The sequence below is a fragment of the Pithys albifrons genome, chromosome Z (genome assembly GCF_047495875.1).
Source record: "Pithys albifrons albifrons isolate INPA30051 chromosome Z, PitAlb_v1, whole genome shotgun sequence".
Taxonomy (NCBI): domain Eukaryota; kingdom Metazoa; phylum Chordata; class Aves; order Passeriformes; family Thamnophilidae; genus Pithys; species Pithys albifrons.
In genome coordinates this window covers 55,429,249-55,444,546 of record NC_092497.1, presented here as the reverse complement: position 1 = coordinate 55,444,546, position 15,298 = coordinate 55,429,249, and the positions used below count along the sequence as shown (strand labels likewise).

The following is a 15,298-nucleotide window of genomic DNA, read 5'->3' as shown; positions in this document are numbered from 1 at the left end:
ACACACTTTAGATCCTCACCAGTTCATACATTAGCTTGTGCTGTCACTACACCAGCTGACTTTGGAATATGTCACTGCTGGCTTTACTTCTTAGCAGAGCTATAAACTGAAGAAAATTTTCAAAGGCATGATTTTTATTGATAGCCAGTGAGAAAAGGATCATCTTAATTCCATCCATACTCCTGGGAAACACCCCTTTATCGCCATAGAATCATAGAATGGTTTGGGTTGGAATTGGACCTTGGAGATCCTCCAATTCTAAGCACCTGCCATGGGCAGGGACACCTTCCACTGTCCCAGGTTGCTCAGAATCCTATTCAGCCTGACATTAAACACCTCCAGGGATGGGGCAGCCACAGCTTCCCTGGGCAACCTGTGCCAGGGCCTCACCACCCTCAGAGTAAAGAATTTTTTCCTAATACCTAATCTTGTTAGTAGAGCTCTTCAGTGAAACCACATGATTAAGCTTGAAATGTGAACCTCTAATGGTAGTAAAAGTAATTATTCTTCCTGTCCTTGCTACAGAGGACACCAAAAGTACCTCCAGATACTAAGCTGCATCTGTGGAACCTGAGAACAACTTTCCTTTCAATGTTTCCTTTGAAAGCTGTTAATCCCCTTGTGCTGGAGGGGGTATGTAGAAGATCCTTGGAAAGCAGCAGGAAGGGACAGTATTTAAATGGAGAAGATGCAGACTCACAGAAGGGGTGTTGTGTGGTGTCACAGTAAGCTTTAAAGCTTTTTAAGTAGTAGTTTATGAGCCATCTTTGGGTGTCACTTCCTGCCAATTAAGAAAAAGAGCTCTTCTTTGGAAAAAAAATCTTAATTCCTGTATGAGTTGGATTAACATGAGAGGAGAATGTAGATGACTATAAATAAAAGGTTCAGTTTTGCAGATGTTCCAGGAACTGGGATGGACAGAGGATGTATTAGAAGAGGGAAAAATACTTTTTTCTCCATAATTTTGAGTGGTTCTAACCCCTCAACAGCAGCAATTTTGTTGGGTTGCTTGGATTGCTGGTGAACTAAAGATGAAAGGTAAATATTATCAGTAATCATTGTGTACCATTTCTGGTCTCCCATCTTATCCTCTTTTCTTTCTCACCAGATTAAAAAAAGTGAAGTGAGAAAAAGTGAAAAATAATAAGGAAGTTCAGAAAATGGCTGAAAGGAATTGAAAGAAATTAGCAAGTCACTTTTGGGGTCAGAATCAGAATCTTAACAAAAGATTGTGACCAGCTGCTCTCACACAATCTTTTCTCAGTGGTTTGTCTGGAACAGTGTGCTAGCTTAAACTAATCCAACAAACCAAGTACGTCTTGAGATGTGTTCTACTGCTTCTTTATTGCTTAAAAAAAAAAAATTCCAGTATTGGCTTAAGAAGTGTAAAATATTCTTCCGTGGCTGTCCTAGTTGCTCCTATCTGTTAACAGTCATTTGTTAGTAATGGTGTGTTGAGATACAGAAGGACAATACTTAGTTTTGGTGAGGATGGTTCAGTTACTTCTTTTTTTTTTTTTTTGGCTTATCCTAGGAGCTCAGAGTCATGATTACTGGAGGTAGAATTGAGCTGCAGCTCCAGTAGAAGATAATTTTACAGCCTTTAGGAACTCTTCCTGGAAATACATAAAATGATGACTCTGTTAACAAAAGCACTTCATTAGGTTGGCTCTGTTACCTAGATTACAGCCTGAAACCAAGGCAGAATTTGTCCCAATTAGCTTGATGATCTTTAAACGGGGTTAATGGTTAAGTCACTTTGACAATAATAGAAGCCACCCACTGGGAGCTGGTCAGACAAGTACAGGTGTTACAATAATCATGTTAGCATTTTCAGCATTGCTCGAGGAAGGAATAACCTGCTTTAAGTAATTTTTTTTACACTATAATGTTGGCTACAGATCAAGTTGGTGATGGCTGCTCTTATGACATCACATATTTTTGATTTTTAGAAGGGAGTAATTAATGTTTGTGTGTCCTAGGCCTGTGAGTTGCAGGTGATGTGTAAGACCAAGTAAAATAGTGGTCCCAGTAATCGGAATTGCAGGTCTGTGTGATGGGCACTATTAGGTCCAGCTGGAGCCAGTATTAAGGGCTCATGTGGTGTGGTGTACTTGGATTTTGTCTGTTAGTGTGTATAAATAACCTGCAGCATGAACTGTAATCAAGTTAATTCACCAGGGATGCAAAATTGAATTAGGCTGAGGTGAAAGGCAGACCAAAGGTTGCGTCACATCGTTAGGAACTTGTTTTGTAGGTTGATAAGTGTGCAGCAGGCTACATCATCAGAGTGGTGGCAGAAAGGATCTGTTCCTGTCTGTGAATGAATATTATGGTTGGCATAGGAAATAGAGGAGGATGACTGGGGGAGATTTGAGGAGCTAGGAGAACTCGTCAATTCTTGAGCACTGTGAAAATGGAGGAAAGGGAAAAGGGTACTGAATTGTCATAGCAGAGTGCATATCTGAATAGAGCTGTTCTGGGGCAGCAGCCCAGTGGAACTTCTGCTTATGCTTTTTTACTGTGCAAAAATTGTTCCCTGAAGAGCCTTACTTAGAAAATTTCTTTTGTTCTTTTAGATTGATCCATTCAGTAAAAGATATGAAAGTACTTAAATCTCTGTGGCTCCTCTCTTTCAGTTCTGTCTTCATAGGAGCAAACACAACTGAGTTATTCAACTGTGTATCCCAGAGATGTCTTGGGATGCTTGATATACTTTTCATGGAAGTGGAGCTAAAGGAGTAGGTGCTGAAAGTTTTAGGTAGACCTATCTAATTCTAATGACAATTGTCATTCGAAAGCATAACCTCAGTCCATGCAACAAGCATTTCAGTGCATTTCTGCTTCTCTCAGGGCAGTAGTGTAGGAAGGTAATTGTGGCAGTCCTGGTGAGTCAAAGGAGAAGGAATTCTTGCAGAGACATCTTTTGTAGATCCTACTTTTTGTATCCTACCCCTCTTTGCCTGTAGGGCAATATTTTGATAAATAAGGAACATATTGTATCTTATTCTAACCAGAGATAAAGCACTCAGGGTTTTTTGGGAGGAAACTGGGAGGTGATGATAATTTGATTTGAGGGTGCTTTTCTTAGAAACAGCCACAAAAAAACCCCTAGGAAACATTGATCATGAGTGCCATTTTTGCAAAGCATGAGGGCACTGAATGATTTGTAGTGTCCAGCTTTTGTTGTAATGATGAGATTGCCATTGTGGTAAAATGTTCTTTTGCTCTCCTAGTAGTTGACAGGTATTTTTCATCTTGCAAGAAATAAGTGGTGGGGACTGACTATTTGCATGGGTAGTTGGCTTGTTTTTTTGGATTTACTTATCTGCCATTTACACCAAAATGTTGCTTAACAGTTTTGAGAACTTATACAGTAAAAATTCACTGTAAATTGAAACACTGCAAACTGCTAGGAGGATTGGATTAATCTCCTCACGAGCTCTGTTTCCATGTTCTTTCAAGTCTTTGTGACAATCAGAACTTATATCTATGCCAGTCACTGCCCATGTTGGGTGCTATAGGTTTATGGCTGGTGCTGTCATACTGTGGGTTAGTTTGTGTCACAGGCGAGGATTTCCAGTGTCAGCTCTGCTCCTGTTGATTTGCGTCCAAGGCAATGGAATTCCACAATCTGCATTGCCAAGGCATAAGATTAGAAGACTCCTGTCGCTTTCAGTGAGGAAGAGTTGCAAGCAAGGTGGAGACACAAAAATTGTGTGACTTGAACAATAGAAAACACGAATAGCAAAATGTATGATGTGCAAAGTGATGATCAGCTGAAGAGAAAGCACAGACACTGCTTGTGTGAGCACTGGTGTTATCCATGTGTGCTTGTATTTGAGGGCTGTGGATGTGGAGACCGCTTTCCTCTTGTTAATTGGAGAAACCCATGGATGCAACCTGTTATAAAGTCTACAAAGTAGAATGACTCAATAGGTTGATAAACAGTTGCATATTATGACTTCACCCACAGCAAAGGTTCTTGGAAGCATGGAAAATACTTGTCCTAAATTGCTCTGGCTAATACTATTGCTTTCTTGAGTAGCCCTTTATTTTGTGAAACTAACCCCTTTGACCTAACTGCACTCTAGAGCAAAGTTCTACTTTTATTCATATGTCCTGCAGATTTGGAGCCTCATAAATTTCTTTATATCGTGACTCTGTGCAGTAATTCAAAATAATAGTTTGTTGGTTTTTTTTTAATTTTGCTGATTAAGAATACTGAATTGTCAAAGTAAAATGTAAAGTGCAAGACTAAACAAACCTGGAGATGGTTTCTAATGACTTCTCAGTCATGCTGTTGTTGTAAAAGACCATTCCTTTTTACTGGTGACCTGCTCTTGACATACATAAAGCAGTACACTTTCTGTGTGCCCTTGAAGCTCAGTAATTATGCTTTTCACTATTGTGCAAACCAAGCAGTATCATTAATACCAGCACACATCACAACACACATGCAGGGTCATAACTAGAACATTTTTTGAGTTTCCCGCAGTACATGGTATGTCAACATCTTCATTAAATTTAATTACTTGCAGCAGCAGATGCATTGAAGGCTGCTAAGTGAAACACCCAGTGCCCTGTTCCAGTTTTTTCCTGAACTTTAGCCTTTGCCAGTGGAAAATAACTTTGCCTCATCTAGAGACAAATATAAATACATCTGCCTGCTTTGCCAGAGCCAGTCTGGGTACAGAACTGCTTGGCGAGGTCTTGTTTCTGGGACTGTTGTTTAAGGACTATAAATCCCTTCCCAACTCTCTACAGTTTTTCAAAGTAGATAGTGCATAATCAGGATGTTATGTCTTCTGTGGTTCTTGACAGATGAATTTCTGGAGGGTGTGGAGGGCCTTTGGTAGGTTTGCTAAAGCGATTTAATATACTACCAGAATAAGAGGAGATCTGTGGACAGCAAGGCACCTTTTAACAAAATCCACTAAGCTGGTGCCAATGAGTTGTGATTGTCACAGAGATCCACTCAATCCTAGAGCCACACATCTCCCTCTTCCTTACGCCTTTCAGAAGAGAAGGAAGCTTTCCGTATGGTCAGACATACTACCGTGATTTCTGGGTTTTGTTGTTTGAGGGGTTTTTTTAATCTCTATCAGTGTTTGTGGCTGACTTGCTTATTTTTATTCATGTGCACTGTTACTCTTGATAAGGGATATTTTTCTAACCTTGCAATCAGGGCAGAAAATTCCTAAGATGGCCCTCCTCCCCTTTGGTGCTGTTTCTCTCTCATTGTTACTAATGTGTCTTGGTGTTTTATGGTTGCTGCTGTTTGGGAAAAATCACAATGGTCAGTCCTCACAGCCAGGAAATTTTGTATTGGAGAAAAATGTTCAGGGTTTGGGTTTTTTTGAAAGGAAGGTTTTGGACAAAAACTCTTTTGAAGTTTCAGACCCTTTTATTTCATTGAAGTTTGACTGGAAGGGCAGAGAGCCAGTAGTGACTACAGGGCAAATTCAGGCAAAGCTTCAATAGCTAATTGCTTTAATTGCCAGGTGAGTTGGAAGGATCAGATCCCTGTTAAGGATGCAAGCTAGTGATCTGCATACTGCAGAACAGAAGATGCCTCTGCTTTTGTAATTACACTGAGGCTGCAAAGAGCTGTCTACTTGTTCTGCCTGTTTCCCTGCTTTTGTGCCCCACAGGAGTGATGTCTCATGCTCACTCTGAAGTATCAGTGCCTTGCAGGCTGCTTTTTTTCCCCCAGCCACATCCCTTCTTTTTGTAACCTAGAGCAAGTTCCTGCTCTGTCTTCAAACTTTGCCTATCTTTTCTTCCCACACTGGCCATGCTGCCTTGCAGTGCTTGTAAAACTCTCTGGTACTTGTTGGTGCACCTTACTCACTGTGGTCAGTGTTAAATGAAGTATCAGATGAAACTTGTCTCCTGCATCAGATTGGCAGAGGCTGGTGGAACAAGCCCAGGGCTTGTTCACCTCCAGTTTTACTGAACAAACTACTCACTGTTTCAAGGTCCTAAGGCTCTGGGGATGACCTTGTTCTCTGCATCTCTCTTCCACTGTGTAGTTGTTTGGCTTTTGGCCTTTTCCTACAGCACGTTGAGAACAGTTTTGTGGCTAGAGGAACAGAGGGAGATGTCATTAGCTGTGCTCAGGGGGGTGTCAGCTTGCTGTTCATTGTGCTTTTTTTCCCCTAGTACTGTTTTTTGTGCTTGAGCTGAATGGGTAAAGGCAAAACTGAGATTCAACAGGATGCAGACAGGAACTCATGCAGCTGGGAGAAGGTTGCTGTCAGTCTTTGTATGGAGTCAGACAGCCTGCTGTGATGGGATTGCTGTGGTACTGAAAGACTTGCCTAGGGTAGGGAGGAGACAGAATGTTTGGGTGGATCAAGTAATAAATGAAGGAAGAAACATCTTCTGGATTCCTTCTGAGCAGAAAGAAATGACCTGATTACACCCACAGTGAAAAGAATGAAGCAAATCCTGACTCCTGTTGTGTTTTTTTCCTGAGGTTTTTGCTGCCTTTTGGCTCTGATTCTTGTGTTCAGGCTAGGGGATAAAGTGGTAGATGCTGATCTCTTATGCATCACATAGTACTGCTGTCTGTGGAATTTGTGATCACTCTATACAGAGTAAAAAGGATGCTGTTGGTGAGAAGGGTTGTGTGGTATGACTTGACCAAGAGATCATCTCTGCAGACTGTCATTCCCATATATTAGTAGCTTTCTTGTGGAAGCCAGCTGGTATTCTCCCTGTCCCTTGAGACTCCGGTTACTTCCTATTGATCTAAAACATACTGGAGGGATTTCGTGCGTGGCAGAGAGGTAAAACTCCTGTGCTCATTTTTGCTCTGTTGCAGTGGACATATATCATCATCACAGTTGACAGGTCAATGTTTGACATTCATGTATGTAGTTTTATTTCTTCTTTAAGGAGCATTGTTCCTACATGTCGATACCAAGGCTTGAAAATACTGCCTGAAGTGATCTGAGCTCAGAGCTGGTGACAGAGGTGGGGACTTTGTGTTGGCAATCAGAATAGTGTCAAGGTATAATCTGGAGATCTCCAGAACACATTATGAGTTCCTGAGCTCTATGGTTAGAATAAATCCTCAGTACCTACACATTGTCTTTGTGGTTTCAGGGCCAGTTTTAAGGCACAGTACAAATATGTAGCACTGGATGAAGCTGATTTCTTTCCCTCTTCATTTCAAGCCTTGGAGGAAAGTGAGCATTTAGGAGGCAGCAACATGTGTTTGTGACACTGTATTAAACATTCTTTAAACTAAAGGCAGTAAATAAACTGAGGTAAGATAACATGAATGCCAGAACAGGGGGAACTCAATGCACACATGAATCATCTTGTTGTCAGTGAAAATGGCAATGGACAAAGCAATTGGTGGGGTTAGAAAGCTGTGGTGGCTTAGCACGGGTGTTGAAAGGGTTGTGAGAGGCGCAGCAGCTGCTAAAAATGCCCAGTTCACAGTGAGAGGCTTGTGTGCAGCCCAAATGTGACTAGGAAGTGGCCAAGTCACCTAAGGAACTGCAGGAACCCTGAACTGGGTGGAAGCCAGGAAAGAAACACTGTTGCGGGTAAAACAGATGAAAACGAGGGATGACTAGAAGTTAAATGGCTATATGATGAAGTATTTCCTGACCACTCAATGGCTCCTCCCAAAGCACTGCAGAGCAGTTGTGAAAACTCACACTAATGGGAATTCCTGGTAGTGTTGGATACTCTAGAATAGAGGGCATGGGAAGCTCTTGGACTGATCCTTTTCTTCTGATGGAAATAATATGGTATAACTTATTTCATCAATTATATTGCTCCTTCATAAATCTTAAACAGTTCCTACTGCTTTCATTTGCATCATTTATACAGAGTATTGTAGCCAGTCTTCATCTCAACTATCAATCACTAAATACAGTCTCCAGTCAGTGGGGTGAGATTCTCTGTGTGGAAGAGATTCAGATGATACAATTATTTATAGTTTTCTTTTTCTTAGGTGAAATTTATGTCCCTTGGAAATGATTTTGATATTAGCACAAAAAGCTGTGCAGCATATATCTTATCTCAGTTCCATTCAGAGCTAGGTGTGCACATAACTCTAAAGGTAACTCAAAGTTATAAGGAAACATAGGTTCTCGCATCTCTTTTGAATAAACAAGATTGCATAGTCTGTGTGTCTTTCTCATTTCTCACTACTGAGGCTTAGAAATATATGTAATAACTTTCTCACAAAAGCTGGTCTGAAGTAATCCAAAAAGTGGCCTTTATGGATACTGCTGAAATAATTTCTTCCAACAACTTTTTCATTTTGGTTTGAAGTTTTTGGTTGTTTTGATGGGGTTTTGTTGTTTCGGTTAGTGTTCGTTGTTGGGTTTTGTGGGTTTGGGGTTCTTTTGGGTGGTGTGGAGCAGGTTGTGTGTAAATCCTTTAAATGACAACTATTCCAGGGCTTTATTTTCTTTCCTTTATTCTTCTGTCTTTTGGAGTGTGCAAACAAGGGCACAAGACTTGTTTCTGTTACATCTCGTTCACAGCATTCTAACGATGTCACAGTTCTTTAGCAGAAGTCAGAACTTAGGTGGAGGAGTAAGTTCATATGCTGTTTTTAAACATGTAGTGAATAAAACTTCCTTGTACTGTATGGCTTCCTAAGCTTCTTCATGAATGCTTTGCTGCATCTCTCTGAGTCTTAATCTCTTCTATCATTCCCTTCCCTCAGCTTAATTTATTGCCAGAACATTTCACCCTCCCACGTACTCTTCCTTCCAGGTCAGTGCTGCATGGCATAAAGTGAACAAATGTGTGTAGTCTTCACAATCTTTGTATCACACCTTGCTTTGCCACCTTCCCACTTTTCAAGCTGTTGCCATTCATGACTATATGCTATCCTACCACTCAGTGAGCTGGTATTTTTGAGCCCCATTGAATTTTGGAAGGGATTATGTTCCCAGATCTCCTAGGTTCCACTCTTACACTCATATTGTGCAATTTAAAAAAAATAATTGGCTGTATATTTTGTGTTTGTTGGTATTTTTTGGTACAGCATTGCATCTTTACTTGGGTTGATAAATAGGTTTCTATCCAGAGGAAACTGTTTGCCTGCTGCTTTTCTTAAATCCTTGGTGTTTTTCTGTCATGCTTAATAGAAATCTTCTCTTTATGAGTTGATTCAAATAAAATTAAATAGCATTCCAAATATTTTCCTCTTTGTATGTCTAGAACATTTCCTCACAGCTCCAGAATGTCCTAGGCCAGTATTACTACTACATTCCCTCCCACTGCCCCTTCGAGCCTGCCCCTCCCCCCCCCCCCCTCCAAGGGATATTAGGCATTTTTTGTTACTTATACATTCTCTTTGGTTTGTATTTATCTCAGGAGCCAAACATCTCCATCTTCAGTTTCATTGTTCATACAAATGCTGATCTCTTTTGACTGGTTGATGTTTCTGTGTGGATATACCAGTGAAGAGTGGTGTCTTCATTTTTCTCTCCCGCTATTCATTGTTATTAGTTTGTAAATTCAATAACATTGCTTTCCAGTGTACTCAAACATCTGCTTTTCCTGGTCAGTGTTTCTCCTTCTATCCTTACCCATCACTATGCAGGCATGCAAGTGCTTATATTAGGTATGTCTAGTTCTGTTCATGCTAAAAGGTTGAGACAGTGGTTTAATTTCTTTCCTTTATTATATACTTTTCCCTCTTTTTTCTCAGCTGTTGCTCAGTGTCTCTTACTTAGACATGTCCAAGTGTATTTCTGGTCTGTTGCTATTTGGTTTAGGTATCTTTCTAAGTGTTTTGCTGTTGCCTATTTGTTCATTGATAGCTCTGAAAATACCCATGAACAACTGAAACATCATTTAATTTCTGTGCAAATTTAAGTATTTTGTTGAGAATTTGAAACTGCATTTTTCTTCTGAGAGGATCCTGAAGTTAGGGTTTTTTTAGGTATCTGAAACATGTTATATGCTGCATTGGATCCAGTGAAACTTGAATTTTCATTTTGCTTCTGTGGTGAGTTTTCATAGTATATTTTTCCCCAGTGTATAATCCTAGGGTATGCTGGTGTGTATCAAGCTGTATTTTCATGATTACATTGCATTGCTCTTTCGAATGAGGTAGTAACTTCCAGATTTGTTGACAACATCACTGACCAGGCATTTTAGTGTTTCAGGCATTCTGGAAAAGCCCAGGCAGAGACACAGTGAGACTTACTTACATTTTATTACCAGAATGCAGCAGCAATTGAGATACATCTCTGTTGATAAATCACCATGTGGACAGTAATTTCTACTGCTTTCCTTTCAACTAGTCACTTCTGCATTTTGGGTATGAGAATGCTGATTGCATGCTAAGGATAGATAATGTCTTTTAGATCCATAGGTACTGGCAGGGATTACCCTACTTGTTGGTCTTTTTATTTTTCCTATGCAGATAGTCTGTAGGTAGGCCCTATATGTGAAATCTCAAAACTGACATTTTCAGCATTGCCTCTGTTCTTCCATTTTTAACTACATCACTTCCTGTTACATTTTGCCTCTTGGCGTGACTGTAGGTGTCCTTTCTTTTGCCTGAGATCATCCTATGCTGTTATTGTGCTTTTGGAGTTGCCTGGTAAAGTTCTTCCATACATTTTATGTAAAAGTACTTTTATAAATGGATCTCAGTGTTTTAGGTGTGGGCTCTTTTTTAATTTGTTTGATTGTTTCAAATAAGTCAGGTCTAAGAGTTCCATTTTCTTTCCTTCCATTGCATATATATGAACATGCTTTATTATCTTGTTCCGCCTCGAGGCTGTTTAATGGAAAAAAACCCCACCAAACATGCCTTTTTCCCTTAACATGTAATTGGTGCTTCCTGGTGTTTCATTTTTCTTCATTTTCTTTCCCTGCCTGTTTTCTCCTTGCCTTTGTGTTTTCCATGTACTTGATACAAATTCTTTAAAATCTTCTTGTTGCTTATTTTAATGTCTTCTGCTTTTTTTACTTTGATGGAGACTTCTGGAACTTTTAAACTTTATTTGAGCATGGATGGCTAGACCATCTTCCTGCTCCAGTCCCAGACTTTAAATGCTGTCTCAGATTGCTCCCAGTTCTTGGTGCTTGGGATGCAGGAAGAAGACTGAGGTGGACCTTGCATTGTGTGTACAGCCGTGACTCAGCTGCTGGTCAGTTCTGAGGGGAAACCTGCTCTCTTCCTCCTTCATTCTCCGCTCTTAAATCCAGGCATCCTGTTATTGGAACAACACTGCCAAAATGTGTCCAGCAGTTTGGTACACAGCAGCTCGAGGTTTGTCTGAGTGCTAAGGCTCTTGTAACTTGCTCAACATTTTAAGTCAATCCAGCACTGAAGAACATGCTTCTTGGCTGTGGATTTGTGTCCCTGGTCTCTTCTCTAAGGTATTGCCTTTAAAAAGTAAATAAAAATATCCAAAACCTCCACCCCATCATCTGTTTCTTGTTTGCTGGCAAATTCCTTCTGTGCTTTGTGCTAAAACACATTGTTTGGCAGCAAACTCAAGTCAGCTGCTGTTGTTCCACTGCCTTCACTGGTTTTGGAGTGGGCATGATAAAGGTGTGGTTTGCTGAACCCAGCAAACTTCCCCATGCCTTTAGTCAAATTTGAGCTGCGCCTGAAGTGTCTCTGGTGGAGCTTGGTTGCACCTGGCATGCCAGGATAGCTGCCTGGCAAGCTGGTTCTCAGACACCAACAGGAGCCCTGTACACATTATTATTCCTCAGTGTTCTCCTTCAGGAAGTGCTAAACCTTGCACTGCAGAAAGATTGCAAAGCAATGAAAACATTTGGCTGGGGACAGGGTGAAAAATACATTAAGGGTTCTCATGCTGTCAGTGCTTAAGGGTAAGACTCACTGGGTAAACTCTTCAGATGGCTTTTTTTTTTCCCCTGAATATCATAACTGTTTCAATTGTAATGGAGCAATGTGCTAAAAATTGTAAGGTGGCCAGCTTGAAAGGTAAAATTTGCTTTTGGCTATTCCTGATGACAAGGCAAGCTTTACTTCATGTGCTTTCTTTTCTGTGGAAATTGACATGTAGATATCTACTTCTGCAGTTTTCACATAGCAGATTCCACAGAGCTCTCTTAATACCCCATTGAAAGTTGAAAAACTGGAATAATAGACACCAGATGATATGGAAAGTAAAAACATCTGAAGCACAGAAGATCTTCCAAACAACAGCAGAACTTCCTCCTGCTGAAAATAATAATTTTTAGACCTGTAACTTTCTTAGCCATCGGTATTGCTGAGGCTTTGGCTAGGAACCTTGATGATGTTGTGGAAATTTCTGATGTCTTCATGAGAGAGGGAAAAGTGAGCCACAAAGTAGACTTTAGTCAGTACCCTGTGCGTAATTTGACTGGTACACATACAAAAAATTGCTGTTTCCAGTGCTATGAACTTTTTTTTCAGGCTGCCATTCCCTTGTCGGGAAATCAGTCTAACAGTGTTTTGGGCTTGTAGATTCACTGACAGAACGCAGGCACCAGGGTGCAGATAAGTGAGTCAGCAGAGTCAGCAAATCCACTCTGAACCATGCACTGTTTTGGGCCTCAAGGTCCTATTCCAAAGGAGGGTGAACACACAGTTGCTGCCTTTGAGAGAGAAGAGACTTCTGCAGAGGGGTTTGCAGCTCCTCAGGCCTATCCTGTGCCAAAATAAAGGAAGTGGGGAGCCTGTTTGAAGCACAAGGAAAAGAAAGCCTTGACATTTAAACAGGTGGAGCTCACTGTGAGCCCTCTTGGTGAGCAAACCTGCTGTGGAAGTGGTGGAAGCAAGAGATGATAAATGCTGCATTGTAATCCAGCCTCACTTCATGGGTCTTGGATAAGAAAAACAAAAAACATTTCATTTATTTTAGTAGAATCTTTGATGTCTCTACCTTTTGTCTTTGCTGTACACCTGGTGATGAAGCCAGGGGAGACCGGAGACATTTATCTTCTGTGTGTGTTTTGTGTGTTCAGTGTGGGGTTTTTATTGTTGATATTTGTTATTCATTTCTTGGGCACGTATAGCCCCCTTCTGTGGTAGTGAGAAAAGAAGGCAAGCATTTTGCTCTTGTGAAGACAGGTGGAGAGGTCCCCACACTGGGTGCTGTATAGGCCTGTTTGCCTTTTGTTTTCCATACTAATTGGTTAGAATGGATGGTGTTAAGTTCCCACAAGTATGTCTGTTAGAGAATTCCTATATATCTAGCCTTGGGGAATTAAGCTTTGGAAAATGAAGTACACATCAAAGCAGGAGGTGGCTGGTACAGTTTGTATCCTGACTTCCCTCCCATCCCCCCACCCCCCCTTGCTTTTTTCCCCTTTCTAGAAAGCTTAGGAAAAGAGTCTTTTGTCTTCTATTCAGGAAAATTGCACTGAAATTCATCTGTGCTTTATTCATCTGCTTTGATTTGTGCCATTCATGGGCAGCTGTGGGTTACACAGAACAAAGCAGATGAATTCCTAACCTCCACATTCAAGCAGTGTATTGGGAAAGGTTCAACACAACCCTGCCTCCTCCCCCTACTTTTTTGGGGGGTCCAACTAACATGTTATAGCTTTCAGTTTCAGTGCTGAGGCATCTCTGGACTGTATTCCTCCACATGCCACTAAAATGGTGTGACAGAGTTCTGCTGGCTTGTAGAACGGATGTGTCTAAACAGACATAAAAAAGAGATCTCTTTCTCAGTTTAGCAGTACATAGTGGTTTAGGTTTTCTTTACTAGAATTTAGGGCTAAACTTACTTTTTTTCAAATGGTGACTTAATGGTGACAACATCAGCAAGGAGCATTCGAATTTACATTTTGGGAAGGCTGCTTCAATTGGGGCAAAGTAAAATTGTATCATTTTCTGAAGTTAACTTTTGATGTGGGTTTCTTAAATAAGTCCATGAATGAATAGGGAAAAGTATCCATTTATTTATCTTCTTTTTGTTTTTTTCACTTCCCTTTATAGATAGTCTGTTTACATGTATCCTATGCCAGATCTTCACCTCATTTGAGAGAGTCTGGTCTGATTTATACACCAAACACATAAAACATTTGGTAGTATGATTAATGAGTTTTACCCTCACAAATTGTGTCTTAAAATCAGACAAATCAGACTTCTGTTTAGACTATTTTTAATTTAAACCTCTCTGCTTTCCTCCCCAAATCAGATCTAAAAATCATAATTTATACTGATCCTCTTTTAACTGTAGGATACATATTAGATTAGATTAAGAAATTCTACACATCTTATTCCCTTTAGAAAGCAGGATTAGTTTCATAACTAACTTCTTGATAACCCCTTCTAAAAGCCAAGACGTTCTGGAGCAGGCATCAAACCTTTTTAGATTTGTTGATCCACCTGGAATAACAACTCTGCTCTGTTTCCCTACAGACTCTTCGTACTCTGAGCCTCCCGATGTACAGCAGCAGTTGAACCACTACCAGTCTGCAGCTTTGGCCAGAAACAACAACAACATCAGCCCTATCCCACTTTCTGGGAGTGCTGCAGGAATGGAAAAAGCGGAAGCCATCCTTAACTGTGAATTTTGTGAATTCTCCTCGGGTTACATACAGAGCATTCGGCGCCACTACCGTGACAAACATGGAGGGAAAAAACTCTTCAAGTGCAAAGATTGTTCCTTTTATACAGGCTTTAAGTAAGTACTGTGCAAAACAGATAAACTGAACTCATGAGGGGTTTTTTAGCACTTGAAAAGACTGTTGAGATCTTTGAGAGCTGGCTGTAGCTAACAGAAACACAGCCACTGCTGACCAGAGAGAGGAACATAGGAAATGCCATGCCGGATCACAGCAGCATCCATGTAATCCATTTTCCTCTTTCCTACAACAGCCGGTACCATCTGCTGCAGAGAACAGCACAGTAAGTCCTTCCAGTAGGTTTTAGAATCATAGAATCATAGAATCATTTAGGTTGGAAAAGACCTTTAAGATGATCAGGTCAACTGTTAACCCAGCACTGCCAAGTCCACTGCTAAATCGCATTCCTAAGTGCCACATCTACACATCTTCTAAATTCCCCCAAGGATGGTGATTCATCCATTTCCCTGGGCAGCTTTTTCCAATGCATGACAACTTTTTCTGGGAAGAAATTTTTCCTTCTATCCAATCTAAATCTCCCTTGATGTAACTTGAGGCTGTTTCCTCTTGTCCTGTCACTTGTTACCTGGCAGAAGAGGCAGACCTCCACCTGGCTACAACCTTCCATCCAGGTAGTTGTAGAGAGTGAGAAGGTCCCTCCTGAGTCTCCTTCAGGCTGAACAATCCCCGTTCCCTCAGCTTCTCTTCATCACACTTGTGCTCCAGC

At 40.7% G+C, this 15,298-nt stretch overlaps 1 protein-coding gene across 7 annotated transcripts in view; it reads left to right on the top strand.

The window, feature by feature from the left end:
- The window catches only part of ZNF462 (zinc finger protein 462), a 90,534-nt gene that overhangs the window by 56,538 nt on the left and 18,698 nt on the right, over positions 1-15,298 (top strand). For all 7 annotated transcript variants that reach the window (XM_071580151.1, XM_071580148.1, XM_071580152.1 and 4 more), the window contains one exon: positions 14,366-14,630. In XM_071580151.1, coding sequence (XP_071436252.1) covers positions 14,366-14,630 — 265 coding nt within the window. The remainder of the gene's footprint in view (positions 1-14,365; positions 14,631-15,298) is intronic.